Source organism: Apaloderma vittatum, unplaced genomic scaffold (assembly GCF_000703405.1).
Source record: "Apaloderma vittatum isolate BGI_N311 unplaced genomic scaffold, ASM70340v1 scaffold11193, whole genome shotgun sequence".
NCBI lineage: Eukaryota > Metazoa > Chordata > Aves > Trogoniformes > Trogonidae > Apaloderma > Apaloderma vittatum.
The window spans coordinates 36,110-52,864 of NW_009709825.1; the positions used below are offsets into that span (position 1 = coordinate 36,110).

The following is a 16,755-nucleotide window of genomic DNA, read 5'->3' on the forward strand; positions in this document are numbered from 1 at the left end:
GAGTTGAGTTCGATATCAGGCTAATATATATATAGTTGTAAATAGTTCTTTATTTCTATAATTTTTATCATTTCACTATTATATCCATTATTGTTTCATTAAAGCTGTTCTAGTTTTTCTTTTCTAACCTGTAAGTCTCTCTGCCTCATTCCCTTTTCCTTCCCGTTTTTGAGGGGGAAGAGGGGGTTAGAGAGAATCTGTCCACGTTAGTGGCCGGCCAAGCCCTAACCCGCGACAGATTTCCTGATTAATACAGTTCACTGCAATCTAAATTTCTCCATTTTCTCTTCCATTTAATTTACTGTTTGCATCCTTTCCACAAATGACAAATCTGCTTAATATTCAAAGTGTGCAAAGCTTTCCTCTCAAATGAGAAGAATTTCAACACTGAAGTTCTTGCCGGCTGCCTATTCCAAAGAAAATAAGAAAAAGGCAAGATTAAGCTTTTCCTCAGAAACTTTTTTTGCCATATGTGTGGGATTTAATATTAGGTAGTTTAAGCATTTTAATTTGCCACCAAATAAATGATAGAGAAATGCTGGTCCACTGAACTTTGTCATTAATTTCAATAGAATTAGAATTCTACAAAGTTGAATGGTGAAATCGAAATTTAAACATGCAGAAACTCTCAGTAACATTTTAGTATTGCTCCTTATGTGCAAAACACTCTTATCCCATCTTTTCTTCTCAAGAACATGTTTTAACTAGAAAATGGCAAACAAGATTAAGAGATGTATTAAATCATCAATACCATTCTTCTCCCTTCTTCCAAAGCAGATTCCAGTTGTCTAGTTAATCCATTATATTCTGCAATTTTCAATTCAAGCTGCAATGTGCTGCACTGAAGACTCTCATCTTCTTTTCTGAGCCGACAAGCAAGTTCTTCATTTTGTAATTCCTTTTTTTCTAATTGCCTTTATGCAAAACAGATTAATCGATTATAATTCACAATATCAGAAAAGCATAGGAATTTATTGCAGTCAGATTTTTTTTAAAGTTACCTTTTAAGATCTTCGTATTTCTTCTGAATGTTCCAGTTTTCTTCTTCTAAGGAATAACTGCCAATGGCAGTTACACTGTCTTCCTCCAGTGAAAAGGACAATTCGTTTCTAGTTGAAGAGATCTACATACAGGGTATTAGAGAGTAAAGCAAGCTTGCCTGTTAAAATCCAATCAATCTAACTGTAATTTCAATTATTTCAGTTACTATATTATACCCAAGTAAACATTATCTTGTATTTAAAACAAACAAAATGCAGCACGGTAGCACACCGAACTTTTGAGTGAGTGTTTTAAGACTGAAAGAGTGAAGTCCTAACAAACCCCATATGCTGCTCATGCAGCTGTGTGTATTCAGAGTTGGCTGAGTGTATTTCCTTGTGAACTTTGACTCTTAAGCTTTAGATTCCAGCAAAAATTAGTTCCTGTGACTGTAGTGTGAGGGAAGTATAAAAATAATACCACATCTACATGCAGTTATCACAGAATAACAGTGTAGCACTGGCAAAGAATTTCAGAAAGTAGAGAACATCAAAAAAGACAAGGAACTTCATAAAAAGAGGTATATCCGCAGAAGAATCTGAAGAAAGCAAGAAGCCAAACTGTCTTCCCCTGCCCAGCAGCCAGACTGACAAACTCCTACGTTGTCTTTCAAATCTCTTGACAGTAGTGGTGAGACTATTGCTCTTGCTAGCACCCATCCACAGCCAATGAGTAACGAACAGCCACAGCAGCAGCCGGCTGGCGTCGTTCTTGAAGGGACAACCTCCAGCCCTCAGCAGGCTACCCCGAGCAGTTCCACTCAGTAACTTGAGCTAACCTGGCTGATTCTGCTCAGGTAAACCACAGGCAGCCCAGCCAGCGGCTTGGTACCAGCAGAAACCTTCAGCAGAAGGGTGGCAGACTCGGGGCTGGGTCCAGCTGAACACAGAAGAGGGTTTCTGCATATGGTCCAGTTATTTCAGAAGGAATTTTCCTAAATTTTGGTCATAGGATTGAGGGTCAGAATCCTAAAGAATGTCACTAAGATTTAATGCTGAAATTAACTGGTGATTATATTCCTGAACATCACTATACTTAAGAGAACTTTTTTGCATTTATTCAGGAAAACATGTACTTAATTAAAATTACATATATCATTTTATATATGTACCACAAAATTAATTTTTGCTTAAGTACTTTGGTAAGCAAAGATGGGATTTATGAGCTTATGAGTATTCCAGGAAAGAGTTAAAATTATACAAACAAACACAAAATTTGATGCTATAATAATCATCTCAACAAGAAATTTAAAACTAAATCAAGAGCTATATTTTAATAAGCATATAAAGTCTACAGGAACACTGAGACTAATTGTGTTTCAGGTAAAGTTTTCCTACTGACACAGGAAGATTAAATCTCTTTGCAAACTTACTGATTCAAACACCGTTGTCATCTATCCTAGCAGAATATTCTAACTCAAAAGCACATTTTTTAAAAAAGAGAGAAAAGAGAACAACACCACAAAGCCCAAAACTTAGGGCTGACATTGAGACGGGTGTCACAGAAAAAACAAAGCTGAGGAATATTCATATTCAGAGAAAACACAAGCAGTAGAGCTAAAATTCTGCTAAAAATAGAAATGATCCTATTAAAGCATATATTTTTTAATATTTTATCAACCAATGCAATGTAATCATTGAAATGTTAAAGATACACGTCATCAACAACATAATTTATGACTATTTATCTGAGCAAATATTGTCCGGTTTATAAATTAGACATTAAAACAAAACCTAATGTGCAATGAAATTATTCCACTAGATACAAACAATAACTAGACTTGCACATTTATTTCCAGGGAAGAATTCTGAAACACACATCAGGACATAAGTGTTCAAAGCGATCAAGAATATACTCGCTTAAAAGATACAGCATTTAAAAGTAACTGGTCTTGTCACATACTGGATTCACATAAATACACTTGGCAATGGTTTTATACTTACAGAAGAAGCTTTTGATTTATGAAGCAAATAACAAAGGAAACCACGCAACTGTCACACACACTAATGGTAAAAAAATGTTCCAGATAGGTTCTTCTAAATATTTCTCATTTATCTTTAAAAATCACTATATTCTAAGCACTGAAGCTGCAGCTCCCTACGGGTTTTGCACTTCTGTGCATGGATCGTTTCCCAGGACATAAGCTTTTCCTGATACTCGTGCTGCTTTTTCTCAGCTGCTTTCAGCAAGTCACAAACATGTTCTAACTCCTTTAACTCAGGCTCTATTTTGTCCCTCACCTGCATAATAGCATCAAAGGAGAAAAACGTAAGTATAAAACCATAAATTAATTGTTGTAATACTTAATGGTGTTCACATGAGTAATAAATCTGAAATTCTACACAAGTTGCATAATATCACCTCTTTTAGAAAATACTGACAAAGTCACAGGTTCACCATTGGAGAAACTTCCATCTCTGACTGTATTTCATTCAGTAACGTTCATAAGGAACATTTACAAAATTACGCAAGTGTTAGCAGTTCATAATACAATATTCCACTTGTATCTTATTTTCATTGCAATGTATTTTGTGAGATAGCATATAGACACACTAAATAACCTACGGGAAAAATTTTGAACATACAACTATTGCAGTTTGAAAAGAGGGCAATACCTAATGTCATCTGAAGCCACACACAGAGCCATAAAATATAATTTGTGGGATAAGAATTTTGTTTCTCCATTCTACAACTCAAACATGGAAAAATAAAGTTCGTATGAAATAAATTGAACATCTAAGAGGCTCTTCTGATGAGGACTAATTCTGCTGTCTAAAAAAGAACACTGCAGGCAATGCAAAACTTGTCCCTGCTTCATTTTATCACTAAAAAGACCATGTATTTTGACAAGATGTGGAATTGAGGAAATTGATTTTTGTACCAATTTTTGTATTGTTTTCTGATGCTTAAGAATGTGCTATGTTCAAGTATTCAGCTCCATCTGCTGAAAAATTTAAAACTCATCTCAGTGTGGATTCTCAGTTTTAGCTGCCAGTTAAAACAAGCAAAGCAGTCTTACAGTAAGTTTGCTTTCCTCACAGCTGTTCTGTCTAGAGATCTAGCTTTAAAATAATCAACAACAAAATCACATTTTAAGAGAATTCTTGAATTCTAAAATAGCAGCCCAACTCATTAACCTTTACTCTAAGAACCGTTTCTCACTTGTTTGCAACTGTGTAGTATCCAAAAAAACCACCAGCTCACAAGTAAGACTTCGTAAAATATTCAGTGAATTAAAAAATAAATTTTATACGTGGAAAAAGAAAAGAGACAGTACTTTGTGTCTTCTAGTAAGTAGATCACAACGTAGGAAAGATCAATGCCCTACAGAAACGCTTGGAAATGTGCTTTATTACTGCAAAACTTACCTTGTGTACTTCTAAGCATTGCCCTTCTGTTACTATTTTGTTTTCACTTAAGACTGTTTCAGATCTGGATTTCAATTCTTCTACTGCTGTTTGTAATTCTTGTACCTAGGACAACATATATTTTTTCACATACATTTGCAAGGTGTTTCTTTTAAATATAGAAAAGGTAGAATCACTAGTACGAAGCATAAGAGAAAACCTTTGATTTCTAAATAGAATCTCAACTTTTGTCACTATCTGAAGCCACTTACTTTCATTATCCGACTCATCATAACAAATAGAAGAGAGTAACCAGGCCAAGAACACTCTGATACCAACATTTTGTTTCCAACAATGGAGAATGAGTTCCAGTTGTGGCACAGAAGCAGCCAGCATGACTCGCCCTTCTCTTCCCAGATACCAAGAATCACGGAGAGCTCCCATCCGGAGTCCCCACAGCTGTGAGCCAGGGACTTTGGGCCTGCTCACTGCTGAAGGCTGCCTGTGCCCCAGAACTACATCTGTCCTGAAGCTGGCAACGACTTTAATTGTGGTGATGCGTTCCACAAACAAGGCATACTAGTCGTACTTAGATTTTTTATCATGTCTTTTCTCTTGTCAATGATTTTTAAAAGATTTCAGTGAAGACGGTCAGTGAAATGATGTCTATACTACAGCAGAAATATACACAACTTTGAATCAATGTTCTACAATTTCTTCTCTGTGAATAAAATCAAATACATAAAAAGAGGAACTGATAAAAAGCCCATATTAAACCTGATTTATATGTTTTGTTTGTATTTTCAATGTGAAGCTACCCAATTTAAATAGAAAGACTCCCGCCGTAGAACTTGAATCCTAGTTTACTGTTCTTAGGACTGCAGAAACAGATACAACCAAGGAGAGGTAAAACACTGTTGGCTATGTCCACTAAAGACATCAGACTCAAATTTTACTTTTTAAATATAGATTATTGGGTTGCCAACTCACTTCTTACAACACAAATCTCTTCTAAGCAAGCATGCAATGAGCTAGCTGCAACCAGGCTTCCCACAATTCAGTGAGGATTACACGTACTCGGAATCGTGTGGAGACTATTTCTGGATATGGTTTGTAACGGCACTCTCTTCTATCAGGCCTAATGTTACGACAGTATTAAAATCACCATAATAAATCTGGTTTATTACAAACAAGACCTTTATCATTTCCTCAAAACTGTTTACAAATTTAAAAACCATACTTGAACATTTCAGACATGCGAGTCACCTGATTTTTATACTGTTCAACGAGATTTTCCTGCAGCTTTGCCGTTTCTTGAAGATTTAGCAGCTCTTTTTCAACAGAAACAGTACTGTTTTCCAGTGTAGCAAGGGAAGCCTTGGTTAAAGCATGGAAAACATAAAAATTGTAAGTGTTATTAAAATAGCATAATATACAATATGATATTTCAAGCAAGTGACTTGCAGGCCTTAGAAAATAGTGCCATAGCTATTTATCCTGTCAAACAAAAACAACAGCCCACAGTGCATTTGCCAGCTCATGAGAACATTTACTTTGGAGGATACATAAAATATAAAACCTTTAAACCCTTTTAAAATTTAAATTAATAATTGAGCTAAACTCTGTTCTTTAATTTGAAAGAAAGTTTTACAAACATGAAAGAATAATTTCTAGCAATTTTATAGCTACTGACAGTAAAATAAATGGTATCCTGGTTAAGCAGATAGATGATGAGACAACCCTATTCCTAGCTTTCCCATAGATTTCCACCAATAAACTGCCAATTTCTCATTTTCACTTGCTGTAAAAAACATGGATGGCAAAATTTATTCTGCAGGTTTGGGACCTCTAGACCAAAAGCCCAAAGGGAATTAATGTGGTTAGTTCATTAATATACCATAAATGCAGAGCCATTCGACGAAGATTTAAAATTATCTCACCTTTAATTGTTCATTTTCAAGGTAAATCTTTTCATTTTCAGAGTTAACAGAATTTAGCTGTCCAAGAATTTCCTCATCCCAGTTTCTTCTCCATTCCTCCTTTCTTTTCAGGTCTTCCCAAAGGCTTGTGATCTGCCTTGTCAGACAGGCAAGAACTTTTGCATAATATAAAATGCTACCAAAACTCTCACTATGCAAATTAAATTGTATCTTAACACATACTCCTTCATTGTTCTTATTTACTAACTAAAAAAAAATAATTAGAGAATACAATAAAGCATTCCAAGACAGCAGTATCTATTGAAATAAGAAACTATCCAAAAAAAGGTGGTACACCAAAGAAAAGGTTCTAGTTCAGTTAAATATATTCACTATCTAGAACACGCAAGCATACTTCCAACACAACTATGCATACATATACTCTACAAAATGGAATTATACTGAATTTATAGGTTCTATAAGATAATGTCCTACCAAGCGCATTCCACAGCCAGTTTAGGAATGGCACTTTCCATTACTAAAAGCAACAAATCGTGCTATCCCTCACCACTTGCTTTTCATGTTAATGAAGTTAAACAATACAATTTGTTCTGCTGTTTAGTCATACGCTGCCTAGTAGAACAAGTCTTGTTAGAAAGGTGCATTTCAAGAAAAGACTGAGATTTTTAGTAAAACAAAACCAGACAAAAACAGCTTGAAGCAGAATGAGTTCTCAAGTGAAGTATCATAGATGTTTCCCTTTTCTTATTCTTTCCTAGATGTCTCCTTATCTACACTGGACTGACAGTGGGCTAGACAGATTTCTGGACTGACACTAAGTACCTGCACTCCTGTTACATTTTAAAATATGCTGACAACATTTTCAGAAATGGCAGATTTTCTGAAACAAAAACAAAACAGTCAAGCCTATTTAATCTGAGCTGTTAAATATTTCAGAATCAATCAAGTTCTTCGGAAAATAAACATTCTGCCTTAGACCTAGCATAAAGGCACCTACCAGTTTCTTCTGCTTGTTTGAGTCCATATTTCTACCAACAGAAAAGGCAAAAGGGTATTTGTCACTGCCAAAGAAAGCAATGTATCCTTCATGTCCATTAATATTTGGTTGCATAGTTTGAATAAGGTTGGACAATTTTGTGTTGTTTTTCCTTACAAGAATAAACTGTGCAAATGCACATCTGTGAGGAACCCTTCTCTATCCTCTACTGGAGTGAGACATAAGTGGAACTGAAAGAATTTTCCTATCATTAGTCTGAACTAGAAACTAGAAGCCTAAGAATCTTCTGTACTGCAATAGACACAAGAATTAACACTCAAGCTGTTGAGTCAGTTACTAACTAAGTGGTTCTGAGGAAGCAGCACAGTAGCTAAAGGGAAAATTTGGCCAATGAGGCCACTATGCAGGGAAAAGTGTGTTCCCTGTTTGTTTGAGGAAATGAAGCTTTCACAGTACTAGACTACTAAGTCTCAACACAGTGTGACTACAGAAGCAAAAAAAAAAAAAAAAGGACCCACAGCTTAACTTACTTCTTAAGATCTTCTGTTTGAATTTCTAATATCCTCTTTCCTTTAACCACCCTATCAAGCTGGTTTTTCCAGACATCGGAAGCTGACGTTATCTCAGACAATTTGACTTCCTAGAGAATACAGGAATTACAAATTATGTAACAAAAGAATGTCACTGAGGAATGCCATCTAGTTGTACAATTCTTTTCAAAACACAAGCGTTATTTAATATAAAATGGCTTTACTGGATCTCCCTAGAACAAAGCATTGGAAGTGTTGTCCTGTCTCAAAATAAACAGAAGTACCAACATTTAAAAAAATTAAAGTCCAAGTACAGACTTACTTTCAAGGCAGAGACACAGTTAAACACTGGCACTGCGCATCAACTGTAGAATACAACAATATTTCAAAATTTAAAAATAAAATCTTTTCTTACAAGAAAAATATCAGTCTCCAATACAGCTCTACTACATACAGATTACATAGATTAGTACAGAAATAAAATTATGCCAAAATATTTTCAGAATAAAAAAAAAACTTAAGTAAGAAACGCAACGTTAGGTAAAGTGCCTCCAAGAAATATTGATAATTAACCAACATATGCTATCTTGAAACTACACCAGAAAACAACAGTGTGACTACAACACATCAAAAGTTCTGCTAAACGTACTTAAAGATCCACTACTCACAAAGATCAAACAAGACTAGATGATCTTTCAAGGTCCCTTCCAACCCCTAACATTCTATGATTCTATACTAACTGGAAAAATGTATCTTTAATACTGGCATATCCAAAACGACGGCAACACATCTAAGAGTATTTTCCACAGGTGAGGGTCTCCCAATTGTTCAGTTTAAAACAACACGGCACAACATTGCTCACAGCATAGTCACTCACATGTTCTCTTATTCTGAAGATTAGATTTTCCACAGCTGCTTCAAAATGTTGAGCTCTTTGTTTCTGGGACCTGACTGCTTTTTTCAGAGCAGCATTCTTTTGCTCACTTGTTTCCTTTAAGGTTAGCATCTGGTGCTTGTATTCACCAACTTGAAGTTTCCAATCTGCAATTTTCTTTTCTAGAATCTGCAGCATAATCAAACATCAACTTTTTTCAAATTCTATACCTTACTGACCATTTTGTGACATAACACAATGAGTGATACCAATTACATTTTTAATCTGTTTTCGTAATGTCTTTGTATCTCAAATGTGAGGCACTGGAACAGGCTGCCCAGGGAGGTGGTGGAGTCACCAACCCTGGAGGCGTTTAAAAAAAAGGTAGATCTAGTGCTTGAGGCTGTGGTGTAGTGGTTAGGTGTGCTGGGATGAAGGCTGGACTAGATGATCTTCAGAGGTCCCTTCCAACCCCTGACATTCTGTGATTCTATATGCACAGTAGTAGGCAAGAGAAAATACATGTCGGAAAGCTCATTATAAAGATGACAAGAGAAGAGAGTGCGTGTTCCAGAAGCAGCCAGGAGTAGGGGGGAAAACAGCAACCTAACCATTGCTCTGTGCTCTTGGAAATGACCGCAGAATTTCAATGTGGAAGGCGTGATGTTAAATCCATTTATAATAAGTAAAGTAAAAACAGTTTCATCATCCCTAGTGGCTGATTTCTGAAAAGAGTATCACCTTAATGACACTACTAGTGATATCCACTTATGTAGTAGATAAGAGCTGGATTCTACAACTGTCATTACACTATGTTTCCTATTGCTGTTAATATTTCTGACCAACTAGATTTTTATACCACTCTGATGAAGAGAGTGTACTGATTCCTTCCAATCCAGGAAGCTGTCCTCTCTAACTTGTAGATGAAAAATATGAAAGTCATCATATCCCTTGTTATTGAAGGGAAAGAAAGAGACCAGACATTAAAACACTATATGATGATATACAGGAAAAGCAATACTAGACTCTTCATCAAGATGAATCTCATATGAGATTATTTAAGGTGCTACAGTTTATCAAAAACATGACCAAGCTACCAGTAGACAACCGCTTTCATAACAACAACTACAAGTTCCATTTATTATTATTCTTCTGCCAAACTACAGCAATGTAAGTAGACCAGCAGTGTAAAATTTGTCTTAAGTCACTGATAAAAAACCTAATTATAAGAACATTTAATGCATTTGTTTCCTACATTTGAGTCTCGGTCTGACAATTATGTTCTACATGAATGAAGACCAGAAAGACACGCCATTTACCTACTGACTACATTAATGTGCCACCCTTATTCAAGATACTATTTGCCACGTTCTAGCACATACACATATTATGCACATAAGACGATACTTGTCAGTATAGCTCCTGCTAATGGCCCCAAAACTTTTCCGCAATCAATGCAAAATGCATATAGTTTTCCAAGTCAAAGGTGGTCCCAGGTACTGGGACTCAACAAAAAGGAAAAGTATTACTTCAAAAAATGAAATTATAAAAAATTTAAATTTACAGGAACTCGTTTTCATATATAGATGCTGATAGGGCATATAATATATAATAAACAAAGCAGTGGCTTAGAGGGGGAAGAACACCTGCAGTAAATAGAGCAAACAAAGTCTGAGTCTATGTACATTCTTTAGTTGCTGGTATAAGTAAACAACTGTTATCCCCTGTTACAACCGCAGGAGGTCACAATCACACTAAGAGTAAGTGCTACTGGCACTATTCAGTGGCTGAAGTAAATTCAAATTGAGAATTAATTTCATAAGGGTAATGCTAAGCTTTCAAAAGCTTTTGTCCAGATATTCATGAAATCATCACCAGGATTTAAGCTAGCAACTGACTATAGGACTTTCTTAATAGCAAACAAACAAAACATTTAAATAAAGATTGAATGAAAATACAGTAGCAGATCAAGTTACTTTAACTAATGAAATATTGTTGGTATTCTGTAACTGTACAAGGTAGAACAAGAACGCAATTTCTATTCAGAAGAAAACATGAGGTATTTATACAGATATGGACATACATGACTTTTTGAAGCTGAGTTGCTACAGATGCTTTAACAGCCTTAAATAATATGATTAACAGGGGATGTATGCTAGTAAAAAAAAGGTTGGAAATTAGAAATACGTTATTTTTTGGCCAGTGTTTTCTCACTCATGCCCATGTTCTTGACAAGTTTCAAATATTGAAATCTGAGGCCACATACAGTTCCAGCCTCTGACACACGACCTTGTTCTAAATCCAGTAATCAATGCAAATGCCCAAATTTACCTCTTGCTTTTTAGAGTGGAAAATGCAAACAATTCCACCTACCTTAAAGTGAGGTTAGGCATTACTCTTAACAGTTTCTCCTTCAGTCAGCATTAAGAGGTTTATTGATTCCTTCACAGTCAATAAAAACAAAGAAGTGGTGATTCATCACCCTTATCTTCCAGCAGAACCTCATGCCGCAGACTTGCCTATCTCTTTCTATAGACTATACAGAGATTACCTCAGGATCGGTATCTATTTTCTAGAGAGCACAGTTCGGTGAGTGCAAGTGTTTCTATGGGTGCTTAACCTCTCTTCAGCAGAGCTGTCAGTTGACAAAAGAAGAAAAAAAACCACCACCCTGCAACTAAGATAGTGTGGTCAGGCAAACTGCAAAAATATAAATGCTAATGATTTTTACTTGTATATGATTTTTCTTTTACCAAGAGTTTGACTTCAAGTGATGCTTCAAGATTTAATTCTCACATCTAACTTAAACTTGGACCATAGTAAGGCTTTGCTCATTTTTTTCCACATATACTGAAACATGTTTACCTGCACTTTCATTTTTAATTCATCATTTTCCACTTCTTTTCTTTGAATCTGACATTGCAGGTGAGCTTGTACTGCCTTTACTGATCTTGACAGATGGTCTTTCTGTACATTGACCTAAGAAAGAGAAACAAACACAGATCTACTGCTTACAGACACAGGCCATACGACACTATCTATATTCTTTCTAGTTTGCTGTAGTTTCTAACTGACATTAGAATGTTCTAAAAAGCTGGAAAAGATAAAACATGCTCTACAAGTATACTCATAATCAGTAACTTGTTATTCATGTTATTAACATCCAACTGAAATCATAAACTCAAAAGAATGTATGTATAACTGATGCCTCATATTTAATCTGACTCTTTCAGTAGCGAACAAGGCCTGGAAGCATGAACTCAGAAATCCAGGCCAAGCAAAGGCATCTAGCTGGCAGGCTGACCAAAACTAAGCCACACCTGTCGGTTCTGCCCTGACTCATCAGACCTGAACTGATCTTCATTAAATACCAAAGACCACCACCTGCTACTAGAAGTACATTTAATTCAAGCTCTAATTTTGGGGGAAAACGTGAATCGTAAGATGAGAGGAAACTTCTGCCATGAGAACTGAGGTCAGACGACTACATGAAATTTCCTCCAGCTTGATTCCTTTGTCACATTATAACTAAGAAATAATGAAAATGGGTAGAAGGAAGTCATGTTATCAGTATAGACTAGAAGAGCACTGTAATGTACCCGCGCAAGTGTTCTCTGTAGATACCAGTAAAAAAAGGCAGACTCGGATAATTGGCTGGCTAATTTTATCCTGCAGCCACGTGATATGTTCTCTTGGTTAAGCAAAGAAAAATTCTTAAACAGGACACATGGCTCTAAACGAATCCCAAGGAGTTACAAAAATCAAAATACACCGTTGTCTCCTTAAAGGCTGAACTGAACCCACTCTGTCCCCTCACTAACACTGAACCACAACGCAGGTCTTGTCAGCCTCTGATGATAGTAGCTCCGCTGTCAGCACTATCTTTAAAAACATTGAGCTCAAAGAGCTATGGAAACTAACTGTGAACATCATCTGGTCAGTTTACTCTGTATTACTTCTTTTTAAGTATTTTTTTTTCACCAAAACTACTGCAATTCTGTAAATGAGGAGCAAAAGCCCTTAGTACAGACGTATGCCCCTCCCTGAATTGTGGGACATTAGTGTTAAGGATAACTTGTATCCCTAATAGATTTGGATACAGTCTTGATGCTTTTAAGTTATTTCTGTGGGAAACATCTTCCATGATTTTCCATTTTTCTTCATAGATCTTTGAAATAATTGCTTTTCTCAAAATTTAAAATTGTTTTAAGTTATTTCTGTGGGAAACATCTTTCATGATTTTCCATTTTTCTTCATAGATCTCTGAAATAATTGCTTTTCTCAAAATTTAAAATTTGTAAATAAGAGTCTAGTACACTGGGAGAACACATTCATGCCACCCGAACTGGTTACTCACTTTTTCAAGCTGAAGCTTGGACGAAAGTTCTTTAACATATTTCTCCCTTTCAAGTATTTTTCTCCTGAGATTCTTCATGGGAAAAAAAAAAAGAAATTATTTTAATGTCTGTACACAACAATGCAACAGTAATGCACACTTATGAACACTGCAGCTGTAAAACTAAGATTCCATTTTGTGATGATAAACCCCAAATGCTCCCATTTTGCCACTGTCACTTGAAATTGTATGATGCCATGACATACATGTACACAGAACATGTACAGCATAGAACAAAAAGTGACAGAAATGTCAATCTACTTACAGTATTTTGGGTTTCATTTTCATTTAACTTCTGCATCAAAGAATCAATGTTTTTACTCCTTAACTGCAAGAAAGAAGCAGGAAATATTAAAAAAAAAATCTTCCATTATAATTGATCTAGCATTTTTTCAAAGGTTGAATTTAGTACATGTAATATGCTACATTTTCAGATTTGGAATATATGAATGTAACAGCTTGCATATTCACAAGCTGCTTAGAGCTTGTGGTTTAAAACCTAAAGATTCAGTTTATTTTGTGCATAGAACTTCATAGCTGAAGAAAACATGTCATTCCATGCATTAATTTCTTTATTTTAGCTAAAAGGACTTTATCATAAATACTTTCATAAATACTTAAGTGTTATTTAAATACACAGTAAAATAGTAGAAGCCTTTGTACATCACAGAAAGCAGCCTACATTGACTGTTACTACAAATCCAAAAGCATTTATGTGTCTATAGTATTTTCAGCTAAACTTCTCATTTTCACGTCTGATTTTGGGAGGGGGGTAACTTCCTATTTTTTTTTTAAAAATAGACTTTGTGAGACTTTCAGTTTGTAAATTTTTTTAAAAAAAATAGACTTTGTGAGACTTTCAGTTTGTAAATCCTAAGCATTTTAACTTCACTAGTGAGAGGATAAACCCACTGCCTCAAGGTGGAAAGTCTAGCAACAAGTTTTACTACAAGTTCTTGCAAAGCATTCTTCTTATCCTGGCCTGCATGTAATTTCTCAGAATATTCTGTAATTTTTAACCCATGTTTATATGTAGTGTCAGTACATGAACCTCAGTTCTGCAGTCAAGTTTCTACCTCTGCATGCACTGCAAACTTATAAATAATGCATTCAGGACTAGTCCTATCCTTTCCTGACTACACTGAGTCACATCTGTTATCAGTAAAAAATAGGAATGATGTTTTGTGACTCCATTAATTTATCAGCAAAAAGAGAAGTGCTCAGAAGACTTTCCAAAATTGAGAAGTGACCAGAAACCTAAATTATTCATACCATCTTTTCATTCTCAGGAAATTGTCTTTCTAACGATCGACAAAAAGCCTCTATGCTATAAGACAGCTAGCATTGTCTATGAAAAACTGAAGATCACTATTATCTTTAATTTTTTTTAAAGTTCAGAATAAACACCTATCTTGTTGATACTAGCTTGCAAGAAGAAAAGGTTAGCTTTACGACTTCCAAAAGAAAGCCAAGAAAGTCAGCAACGACAAATCACATTTAATTTCAAAAGAAATCTACATTCTTCACTCTGTCAGGTTTCTGTGCAAGTTCCATATGATGTTACTTTTAAACAGGAATTCACTGTGATCCACGTCCCGTTTTAAAACACATAGCCAGCCAAATTCTTTCCAACTCTGCAGGAACTTTCTTAGTGCACAGGACATAACAAAAAATCTTCCCAATACGTCCATTAAAGAAAATGATAAGCCTAAATGTTAATTTAAGAAATGTACATTGGCATTGGTGCAATATTTATGCCTTACATATTTTCTTGGTGTTCTAGACTGTAAGTTTCTTTGCCTAGATGAAATAAAATATTTTCCATCTTGCATGGCTTTTGCAGTTCTGTGATAATCCTTTTTTATATGGCTCAACCAGTGAAAGGAGTTCTGCTTCTCCAGGTGGCACATATGTTTTACTCTGAAATAGCGCTCATGATTACGTAACGTTTAGTGTCACTCACAGTCAGGACGCTGACCTTGCTAATTCAAGTATATCAACATAAAGTGAGTCAGCTCTTCAGGGGAATCAGTCAGGAGAAATTTTAAAGATCAAAGAAATCCCTCATTTATGACTTGTAACATGGCTATACGTCCGTGATATCACAGGATGTACCCTCAAAGTGATCGCTCAAAGAGCGCACCTAATCGACATGGCCAACAGTTTACCTCCAGTGAAGGTGGAGGTCAAATCCTGCTCAGACACTTATATCACGTTTCACAGCAGTGATTTTGGGAAGTTCCCAACTAAAAAGATCACTCCTCACAGAGTCAGAATGTAGACTGCCCTGCTTCCAATGGTTGCCATAAGATAAATGACTCTAAATGTCTAAAGTTTTTTATTTTCTATAAATTTATTTACGCATCTTGTTTTATTACAGGCTTACATTTCCTGGTAGACCTTAACATGTGTAAGACAATGCAGGTCTCTATAGCTTTTTTTGGTTATATAGTCAAAAACTAAGTCCTTGAATTTAATTACTTCCAGGGAAAATAGCATCTTGGAAGATTAAACACCACGTTTCCTTTATCCTAGCCCATCTGTGTAAGCAGAAAAGAAAAATTACGAATTTTTTCCTAGTTTCTGTGTACCATTTTTATGTCCAGCACTCACCCATTTTTTGAAATATCACTTACTTTCCATCTGTAGCTAGGAAGTATGTTTTGAAATACCCATTCTGAATTTTGTTAACAACAGGAAGCAAAAACATAAAATCAAGCTTAACAGGAACAGAATGAACTTGCCTCTGTGGCATAAGGAGGAACCTTTTCCTGAAGATTGAAGTCCAATAAAGAAGCAGTGCAGCTATCTACAGGTAAAGATGAGGATGACTGCGATGATGATGACATTTTGTTTTAACACTGTGTAACAAGATAGAACATATTAACACGTATTGCTCTGTGAATCACCAACTGAAGCATTACCAGCCTCCCGTGTCATTCCCACTAGAAAACGCTGTGTACCAGACCAAGTAAAGCCCAGTGTCATCACACATTTAACACAGTTAATGCAACTGAACTCGTGCATACACATTCATAAATTCAAATCGCTTCAACAGAACCGAATTCACACAGTTGGTGCAGAACTTTACGGCCTGCAGCAAGCTGCAACTGGTTCTGATCTACAAAAGCTGCCAAATAACAAGAAGGTCGTCTAAAGGACAGAAGAGGAAGAGGAGTGATGAAGTAATCGACCACCAGAGGCAGCCCCCAACCACAAAGACAAGTCAAAGCAAGAACTAACAGCAGACGGCGATAAAGACTGCATAATGGAAAGTGAAATGCGTACGTAAGCAGCTCCTAGACTAGGAGGAGACACAATACTTATTTCGGGGAAATGCAGTAAGTACGTATGCGGTGAGTGCATACAGCCAGGACAAAGACAGAGCCAGGGCAAACACACCCTGGGGAAACATCCCCGTGTGCTCCCAGCGCTGCACGAACGAATACCTGCTCGACAGCCCCTCTGGCCACTGACTCGGAATTCTCGGTTCTTCCAATCACCTCATCACCAGAAAGCCGGGCACAGGCCAAGGGAGGTGCGACACCCGCGCCTGGGCTTCCCGCTCGGGGCTCAGGGCACACCCCCCGGCCCCTGAGGCGTCCCGCGGGGCTGCGCCCCCCTCAGCAC

The 16,755-nt window shown here is 36.3% G+C and overlaps 1 protein-coding gene across 1 annotated transcript in view; it reads right to left on the reverse strand.

Annotated features, from left to right (window-relative positions):
• ODF2L (outer dense fiber of sperm tails 2-like) overlaps nucleotides 1-13,453 on the reverse strand; it is a gene marked incomplete at its 5' end in the record, with an annotated part of 16,126 nt that extends 2,673 nt beyond the window's left edge. The window contains 11 exons of the mRNA XM_009867078.1: nucleotides 752-914; nucleotides 1,002-1,109; nucleotides 3,124-3,281; nucleotides 4,410-4,514; nucleotides 5,655-5,765; nucleotides 6,329-6,464; nucleotides 7,856-7,965; nucleotides 8,733-8,918; nucleotides 11,595-11,708; nucleotides 13,087-13,158; nucleotides 13,391-13,453. Of these exons, the coding sequence (XP_009865380.1) occupies nucleotides 752-914; nucleotides 1,002-1,109; nucleotides 3,124-3,281; nucleotides 4,410-4,514; nucleotides 5,655-5,765; nucleotides 6,329-6,464; nucleotides 7,856-7,965; nucleotides 8,733-8,918; nucleotides 11,595-11,708; nucleotides 13,087-13,158; nucleotides 13,391-13,453 (1,326 nt within the window). The remainder of the gene's footprint in view (nucleotides 1-751; nucleotides 915-1,001; nucleotides 1,110-3,123; nucleotides 3,282-4,409; nucleotides 4,515-5,654; nucleotides 5,766-6,328; nucleotides 6,465-7,855; nucleotides 7,966-8,732; nucleotides 8,919-11,594; nucleotides 11,709-13,086; nucleotides 13,159-13,390) is intronic.
• Nucleotides 13,454-16,755: the final 3,302 nt, after the last annotated feature.